This window comes from Podarcis filfolensis (assembly GCF_964270895.1).
Source record: "Podarcis filfolensis genome assembly, chromosome: 4".
Taxonomy (NCBI): domain Eukaryota; kingdom Metazoa; phylum Chordata; class Lepidosauria; order Squamata; family Lacertidae; genus Podarcis; species Podarcis filfolensis.
Window position 1 is genome coordinate 55,207,847 of NC_139607.1, and position 9,550 is coordinate 55,217,396.

A 9,550-nucleotide genomic window follows, 5' to 3' on the forward strand; every position below is an offset into this window, starting at 1 on the left:
TATGCCACAAATACAGCTACAACAAAGGCAGGTTCTCAACCAAGCTGTGGGTGTGGATCTGACACTGACACACCCCGTTGCTGTCCTGTATTTAGAAATGGGGCAGCCACAACTTTGTGCAGCAATAATTTCTGCCATCACACTAGGCCTAGTAGGTGGGACTCTCTGTTTCCTTCTCCTTTGGTGCCTTCTAGATCTAGGTGACGGTTGAAGTGGCTCTGCCTCCTGAGACGCAGCTGGGACTGGAGGAACATCCCCTTTGGGGAAGGCAGAGTGCGGGAGGCAGTGGAATAGGCACCATGGCAGTGTCAGAGAGAGGCTCTGACAGCTGTGGAGAGAGCTTGCGGTTCTCATCGCAAAGATCTTCACTATCCAGCTGCCCCAGTCTTGGCAGAGACCCCCACATCCCATTCGGTTCTCCAGCATTTTCCTCGCTCAGCCAGCCCATCACAAATGTCCCCTTTTTTGCAAGCCATTCATGATTGACTTGCACATAAGGCATAAGCCTGTGTAGTGGGGCTGTGCCCTAGCCCCACCCTTGGCATCAGATCATCTTCTTTCAACAACTCAGTTGCTGCAGCTCATGAGTAGGGTCTTTAGGCACCTTGGACCCATAATTGTACGGAGCCCCTGCATGTGAGCAGGAGCTCCTTAGCAGACAACTACACAACATGCAGTTATTGAAAGAAGGCCCGATGGTGGGGTGGGACTGGAAGTGCAGCCCTGCCCCACATCTCTATGCTTCTGCCCTGTGCGGAAGTAGCACACGAACAAGGCTGTGAAACAATCACCATGCTTTGTTCTTTAAAGCATCTCTTTCCCCCTTGGCTATCGATGAAAGTGCATTGCTTGTCTCTCAGTAAGTAGTAGAAAAAGAGCTATTGCTTGGTTTTGTTCTTGCTCCCCACCCACCCCTTTTTTTAAAGTAGTGTCTTCTACCATTATCTCACCATGCACACTTTCATTAGAGGCTTCTTCATATGTGTGTTTTGCACTCATGATTGTTGGCAGCAGTGGTGGAAGGTACACATAGAGCTAATCAAAAACTGGCGCTTGTTTCTCTCTCTCTCTCTTTGGCCTGATATAGGCTCTGGATTAACCAATGTCAAGACAGAAGAGACTGCAGAGCTAAAGATGGATGCAGAGTACAGACATGATTCAGGATACGAAGTACATCATCAGAAACTGGTGCGTGCGCCCTCTTTCCTTAAACTGGATCCTGCTCTATTCTCCTTAAGACTAATTTTATTTTATGTTACTCTAACTTTGTTCATGAAAATAGCTTGGGGATGTTTCCAATTTCTGTGACTATTGAAATCCTTGTCCTTGGAACCCACAAGATCTTTCATTCACCAATAGTGAAATACTGTGCATATTCTTTTAACGCATTGGGCATCTGCTTATAAATAGCTGCAACTCAGGGGACGCCACTCCTTTATATGTGACTGGGGCAAGGCCACATATAAAGGGACGGATCTGTTGTCATCATCCCTAATTTGGCCTTTCAAGACAGGGTTTGTCAATCTAAAGGTATAATTTAGAAGAAGCTTTGAGCCTTGTTACATCTCAAGAACTGAGCAAGAAGTGGAAAGGGGGGAAGGGAATGCCAGAAACACAAAAGGAAGCAGGAAGAAAGAGGGGGGAAATTCCCTAAAATCCTTTGTTAGGGAGCCGGAAGAAAAAGCAAATGCTGCTGCTTTACTTCCGTAAATGGCAGTTCACAAGGATTTCCTTGTTCCACCTGCCCAGAGCTGTTCCCCACATCCAGAGCTGTCCTTTCTTCCTTCCAGCTTCCCAATATATTATAACAACCAAGGAAGCACTTTGAACATTACATTTTAAAAAACAAAAACTAAGCCTATGAATATTGGTTTAACTTTTTTATTGGCACAAAATGAACTGATTTGACCTAAGCAATTTGAAACATTTCATGTGTACCTGGAACTTGAACTAAAGCCAAATGTGAATCAACCCAGAATGTATCCTGGTCATTCTCTGTGTCTGAAACGGCCTTGTTTTCTTAAGGAATAAAGTGTACTGGAGTATTTGACTTCAGATACTGAAACTTGAAAGGTTTTCTTTTTGGAACGTATTCTTGAAGCTAAATGGTGCTGAAAATTAAAATTAGCGTGGGAATCCAATTTGCATTAGGGATAGATAATTGTTCCGTGCAAAAATAATAATAATAATCAGCTCTTATATTCTGGGGATCAAAAATTCCCAGTGCTAGGGAAAAAAATCCAAAATGCATTAGCTCTCCTGTGTAAAATGCTAGCCTGCAAGGCTCACAAGAGTTAGCATGTTTATGAGTCATTTAAGGGAGGACTTGTTTTGAAAAGGCGTGGGGAGAGGAGGGAAAGTGTATTTCAGTTCATTTACTTCTATTTTATTCTCTTTTAATTATATGGGAGCTAGTATGCAATGGGGAACAACACTAAAAAGAGAATTTAAACCTGTTTCCTCCCCCTACTGTGCTGGGGTGCGTGTGCAATTCAAACAGAATTGCATTGTGCAGTTTTAAAAACAAACACTTTTCTTGAAGGCACAATATTGTTCAGTAACAACCCTCAATATAAATAAATTAATCTGTGTGTTTTTGTTTCTATTCTACACCAGTTTTGTTTTTGTTTTAATCATAGTGCAGGGTAGGGAGTAAGTAGAAGAATAGCACTGAAACCTAAATCTCTTATGAAATAAATAAAATAAAAATAAAAAATTGTCCAGTAGCACCTTAGAGACCAACCAAGTTTGTTCTGGGTCTAAATCTCTTATGATTATTGATAGGACTGTGTTGTTCTTTGGCAAGCTGGTTAACCTTGCAGTTCAGTACCTGAGCTCAGCATACTCTCAGCACATTATAGGCTTATCTTTGGAACCAATTTTCTCTACTGTCATAGGTGCCCGTGGCTCCACAAGAGTGGCCCCTATCCTAATTGACAATTGATGGTCACACAGTTGAGGGTTTTGTCAGATTGGGAAGTAGAAATTTCCTCGCCAATTTCCTTAATGGTCCATCACCTTTGGACAGGATCCCGATGGTCTGTAATGAAGACTCTACTGCTCAGATATATCTGGCAGTTGAGAATAGCCCTTGTTGACGTCTGTAGTGCCAGAAAAGAGGCTGACATAGGAGAAAGTTTTTGGATTCTTGTTCAGTCTCTTTTGGTGACTTTTGAAAGTGAACAGATTGAGTTCCTCATTGTGAGCCTGTGTGGGAAGAAGGCCTGGGGAGCTCCCTTCTTCAGACCTGGGTTCCTCCTACAATGCAGCTAGGAATGGACGGAGCCAACCATTTCAGTTTCTATATCTTAAGTTCAGTTCTCCCTGCTTCCACATCAATTTGCAAAGCCTGGGTGAGAACTGGTATGCATGTTTGCGTGCCCTTCTCCTAATAGACACATTTTTGCAAGCAGTTTCTCCTAATGTAATGTGTCGAATATTGTTTTCACAGACACACTTGTTTTTCTTTACGTTTGCTCTAATATATGCATGGCTGGAGAACTGCATTACAAAATGAGGAGAAATGTGCATTTTGAAGGATAGATGGGTTTGGTTTGGTTTACGTATTGTTCCATGAGGTGCAAACTAGGTAGGTTCATATTAAAATGCAAGCTGAACAAATTTCTTTTCCCACTTCCCCGTCCACATCCTAACACCAGCTCTGTGGCTCCAGGTTATCCCAACTTCACATGTGTATTTCTATGTGTTGCAGATGGGATGCTAGCAATTTCAGATTCTATTCTCCCATGTTACATGAAGAGAAACCGTAATACTAATTTACCTCTTAAATGGAAACAAAGTTTAGGTATTTTCTTGAGCGCTGCTCAGAAACCATTGGATTGTCGAGAGAATTTTTCTTTTGTCTGGCAAGGTGTAAAATGCACAAGTAACAAGTTGCCTAACTCAGTAACTAACTTGCCATTTTTAAATTTTATTTTAGGTATTTTTTGCTGAAGATGTAGGTTCGAACAAAGGCGCCATCATTGGACTAATGGTGGGAGGTGTTGTCATTGCTACAGTAATTGTCATCACTTTGGTGATGCTTAAGAAGAAACAATATACCTCTATCCATCATGGTGTAGTGGAGGTAAGTGGAAGTTACTAATAATTATTCTGTGAATGGACAATAGCAGCCAAACACAGCTTATTCCCTTCTATGAAGTCAACTGGATTGCTCCATTTTCTGACTGGATTCTGTTTTCCAGGCTTATGGAGGGGGTGGGGCGCAGGGGAAATAATACTGTGAGTCTGATTTCAAATTGTAATTATAAAATTATATCAAGTGCTGCTGCAGTGCCAGAACAGACTCCCCCTTTCTCTCCTTTTCCCTGTGGTCATCAATGTACCATGAAAATCTGCTCCCAAAAACTTGGGGGACTCTCTGAAGCAGTTTGGGGGGGCACTGCAGTGGGTAGGATAGGAAGGGACAGTCCTGTAACATGACTGGAGCTTTGCTCTCACAGCATTAGATACAAACATGAAGCCATAACTGTAGTTTTGTGGTGTGGTTTACATGGTCCCTGTTCCCAGGATATGCTGGAGAACTCAGTTGAGTGACATGCTAACTTTTGCATCTGCAGGGGAAAAAACATTAAGGGATGTTTAAATGGGAACAATTCAAGCAATTGGCCTGTAGACAGTCTCAAACCCCAGCTACAGCTAATGGGTTGAAAGCAGAATGTGACTGATCCATACCAAGTCTGTAGTGTTATGGATTATTTCATTATGAACTGATAGGTAAGGCAGAACAAGAGCTGAAGATTGTCAATATAGATTTGTTCAAGCTGCTGCTGAGCACATTCTTATGTAGGGGATTTGAGCGTAGCGCTGGGAAGCCGTGACATTCTCTAAGGACACCCAAAACTTGATGGATTGGAATGGCTAATATAGCTAGGCTGAGCATTCCTCTGCTTCTTGAAAAAGCTTAAAAGGGGGGGGAAACCCCACGTTCTATCAGTGACAGGTTTTGGACCTTCTTCAAAATGTAAGAATTGTTCTCGTTTTCCTAGTGTAGAAATGGGCAGAGATCAGGGGGTCAGTGGGGACATGGAGCCTTTCATCTTAGGTGGAATACAATTTCTGGTTGTGCCAGAAGCGGTTGAGTCATGCTGGCCACATGACCCGGAAAGCTGTCTGTGGACAAACGCCGGCTCCCTCAGCCTGAAGCGAATTGAGCGCCACAACCCCATAGTCACCTTTGACTGGACTTAACCGTCCAGGGATCTTTTATTTCAAAATTTTAAAATAAAGCTGATAAAGGCATACGTAGAATACATAGCAGACATACAGATACCTGCTCTATTTCAGCAGTTAGTATCAGTTGTGCTAAGTATGCAGAAATTATTTTCCCAGAGCAGGATTTTTTATTATTTTTTGTTGAATTAATGAACATTTGAAGCAGCTGTGGGGAACCTTTAGCCCTCCATATGTTGCTGGACTCTCATTCTTATCAGCCGGGAGCTGGCCAACGGCCAGGGATGATGGGAGTTGTTGTTCAACAGCATCTGGAGGGCCAAAGGTTCCCCACACCTGATCTGAAGACTGCTGAGACGATAGAATTTCAGAATTTCACATGATCGCAGTGTCATTTTTTGTGAGCAATAAAAATTAACCCTTGAGCAGTATATTCTCTGCAGTGCTTCACCATAACTGCTGCATTTTTTCTATGGACACCAAGAATGCCTCTTCCAGTGGGAATGTATGCAAGTGACTATAGAAATTAGACTTTTCTTAAGTTAAATGTTAGGAATTAATTGGTGGTGCCTTTTGGGCCATTTGACACATTTTATTTTATATTGTTGTGATTTTGCTGTTTTATTACTTAATATGAATAAAGGTAAAGGGACCCCTGACCATTAGGTCCAGTCGTGACCAACTCTGGGGTTGCGGCGCTCATCTCGCTTTACTGGCTGAGGGAGCCGGCGTACAGCTTCCGGGTCATGTGGCCAGCATGACTAAGCTGCTTCTGGCGAACCAGAGCAGCGCACAGAAACACCGTCTACCTTCCCGCCGGAGCGGTGCCTATTTATCTACTTGCACTTTGACGTGCTTTCGAACTGCTAGGTTGGCAGGAGCAGGGACCGAGCAACGGGAGCTCACCCCGTCGCGGGGATTCGAACTGCCAACCTTCTGATCGGCAAGTCCTAGGCTCTGTGGTTTAACCCACAGCGCCACCCGCATCTCACTTAATATGAATACCATCCTTTTAAAACAAGTTTAATGAATCCAGTTCAAATGAACGAGACTCTTAATCTCTGGTTTGTGGGTTCAAGTCCCACATTGGGCAAAAGATTCCTGCACTGCAGGATGTTGGACTAGAAGACCCTTGTGGTCTCTTCCAACTCTACAATCTGTGATTCTGTGAACCAAACTAACATAGTTGATAAGGTACCTCAGTTCAGCTGTAACATGCAGTATATAAATCCTTTTATAAATAAAAAGATACGTTTAGAACAGAGGGTTTGAACCCACTCTTCTCCTGCATCTGTGAACATGCAAGGGGACAGCAGCATCAAGCCTGTCAGCAGCATGAATACACTCTTGGTGTGCTTCACACACAAAGGACTCCTCGAAACTTAACCCAGGCATAGGCAACTCGCCCTCCAGATGTTTTAAGACTACAGCTCCCATCATCCCTGACCACTGGTCGTCAGCTAGGGATGATGGGAGTTGTAGTCCCAAAACATCTGGAGGGGTGAGTTTGCCTATGCCTGACTTAACCTCAAGAATAGCCCCTGCTGGATCATGGCAGAAGCCCATGAAGTCCAGTATCCTGTTCTCCCTCACATTGCCTTTTCACAATGGCACTGAGTGTGTAGCTCCCAGAATACACATCGGCATTGGTGTCTATTGCTAATCTGTGAGATTCTGTGACTGGGGACCATAGTATGTACAGTCAATGTACACACCTACTGCATCTCCCCACCAAACACACACATCTAGAGTCTTTCAGCATGACTTGTGAAAGAGGTTGCTCTTGCAAACTGTCAGGACACTGATCCTCAGCAGAGACCCTGGTCTGCTGGCTTCGAAACAGAAAGATTTTTGATACTGAGTCAGACAACTACTCCATCTCTTTTCTACGATAACAGGCAGGGTTTCAGGCAGTGTTCTTTCCCAGCCCTACCTAGAGATGCTGGGGATTGAACCCAGGACGTTCTGCTTGCAAAGCAGATGCTTTACCACTGAGCTACAGCCACGGAGCTTCAAAGAGTTGACCAGGAGGTGTGGGGGGGGACAACCCTATTTCTTCCATTTACACTGTCAACGTGAGAGTTGTGTGCTGCCCGTGTGGGACCATGACTCTGGTCTTCCTTCTACCTACCTTAGGTGGACGCCGCAGTGACACCAGAGGAACGTCACCTGTCCAAGATGCAACAAAATGGCTACGAGAATCCAACCTACAAGTTCTTTGAACAGATGCAGAACTAGAACACCACAGCAGCCTCATGAGTTGGACAGCAAAATGATTGCTTCACTGCCCATTGGTGTTCAGTTAGAGAATAATGTGGAAACAAGCAAGAACGAACAAACACTTTGTTTTATTATTTACTCATTATCGCCTTTTGACAGCTGTGCTGTAACACAAGTAGATGCCTGAACTTGAATTATAAAATCAGTAATGTATTCTTCTCTCTCTTTACATTTCAGTCTTTACACTACATTATTAATGAATGTTTTTTGTGTACTGTAAAGTTTAGCTGTACTTAACTAGTGCATGAATAGCTTCTTTCCCAATTATTTATCATATAGCTCCTTTAGCCAGTTGTATATTATTCTTGTGATTTGTGAAGGGGGGAAATTAAGTCCTAATTGAAATATGCTTTAAGAATCGATGGGGGATGCTTTCTGTGTACGTGGGGTTGAGCTGCTTCTCTTTGCTGAGTTTTCCTTTTTCTGATCACTATGCATTTTAAGGTCAAGATGAATTTTTCTTCTTTCTTTTTTTAGAAAAGTATTCCAGATGAGTTGAAATTATTTTCCTCTGCAGTTGCATTTTATTGTACAGATTGTTGCTTCTGCTGTATTAGTGATGTAGAAATCATGGGAATACACGTTTGTTTCTTTGTGCCTGTTTTATGTGCACACCTTAGGCATTAAGGGGATGAACTTTCCTTTCCCATGTATCTTTTCATATTTTAAAAAAATAAAAGGAATCCTTGTTAATTGTGAGCACTTTTATAGGGGGGCGGGGGGAAGTGCCTGCTGGTTGAAAAATTAACAGGGATCCTACAAGCGTTTCTGCAGGATGATTGTACAGAATCATTGCTTATGAATTGATAGCTTTCTACACTGTGTTACATAAATAAATTACAAATAAAACCAATGGGCAAGAGTTTTATTTGAATGAAGAACTAAGTATTTTGGGGGTGACTTTAACAGTGACCATCAAATGTTCAGACGTAGGGGGTTGGGTGGTGGTTGGTTTTTGTTCTTTTTCTTCCTTTCCAAGTTGACCTGATTCATAGATTTCCCATTTTGAATATAGTGGAACAAAACAGCGGTGGGTGAGAGGGCTGTTTGCTTGGGCATGCCTTCCCTCTAAAATGTCCTTTTTTTCAGTTTGTATAATAGTGTTTTAATGTAAATAAATACATTCCTGGAGGAGCTCCATTGTAGTGGTGTGAGTCTGTAGCAGTTACCTTGAATTTTCTGCTTGATGGTTTGTATAGGTTGTACATTCATTACAGAATTCAGTACTCCGGCTTCTCCAACAAGCGTAGAAAGCAGGAAACTGTTCGCTGAATGGCACTCTTCTGTTAGAACTTGTGCAGCGCTATTGGTTTCCTATTGAAATTGGAAATGCAATGGCTTGTCCTACTGCTCACTGTCAGGTCATTACCAGAATCTCAAACGCTGGTTGCTTTTTAGCACAAGGAACACTTCAGGAAAGAACATGTTGGCTCATCAAATGGCAGGTCAACGTGCACCCCAGTCAACGTTTTAACAAGGTAGGAGCAATTCTGATGGGGCTACCTTCTATAAAATGCCCTCCCTCTTCCACCTTAGACAGTTCCAACCCCCAGTTTCTATGACAGTGATGACATCCAAACTGACCTAGGAAAGATCCAGCTGCACAGACGTTGAGCTTAAAGTGGTGAGTTGCCATTTCACAGTGTCATGTTATTTCATTTTTTGTGACAAAATATGCAATCTGGTATAGAACCTGGCCTTCTGAAATTCTGTTTTCATTTGTTTAAACTTCCTAAGGGTGCAGGGAGATGAAAAGGCCTGGCAAGCGATTTCTGAATCTAAGCAAGCCAAATGGCTTTAGGTATGACTTTCAGCAAGGTCTTCGGAAGCCTGCTTCCCCACAACCAGACCACAGTATAGAGGAAGTTTTTAATGTTTGATGCCTTACTGTGTTTTAATTTGTTGGAAGCCACCCAGAGTGGCTGAGGCAATACAGTCAGATGAGTGGGATATAAATTTGTTGTTGTTTGTTGTTAGAAGAAGAAGAAGAAGAAGAAGAAGAAGAAGAAGAAGAAGAAGAAGAAGACGACGACTGTTCATTAGATGGGACCCTTGATCCACTTAAGTGTTCAGGGCA

At 42.7% G+C, this 9,550-nt stretch overlaps 1 protein-coding gene across 4 annotated transcripts in view; it reads left to right on the forward strand.

Annotated features, from left to right (window-relative positions):
• APP (amyloid beta precursor protein) overlaps positions 1-8,607 on the forward strand; it is a 145,283-nt gene extending 136,676 nt beyond the window's left edge. For all 4 annotated transcript variants that reach the window (XM_083611291.1, XM_083611292.1, XM_083611293.1 and 1 more), the window contains 3 exons: positions 1,088-1,188; positions 3,941-4,087; positions 7,330-8,607. In XM_083611291.1, the coding sequence (XP_083467417.1) occupies positions 1,088-1,188; positions 3,941-4,087; positions 7,330-7,431 (350 nt within the window). In that variant the 3' untranslated portion in view covers positions 7,432-8,607. The remainder of the gene's footprint in view (positions 1-1,087; positions 1,189-3,940; positions 4,088-7,329) is intronic.
• Positions 8,608-9,550: the final 943 nt, after the last annotated feature.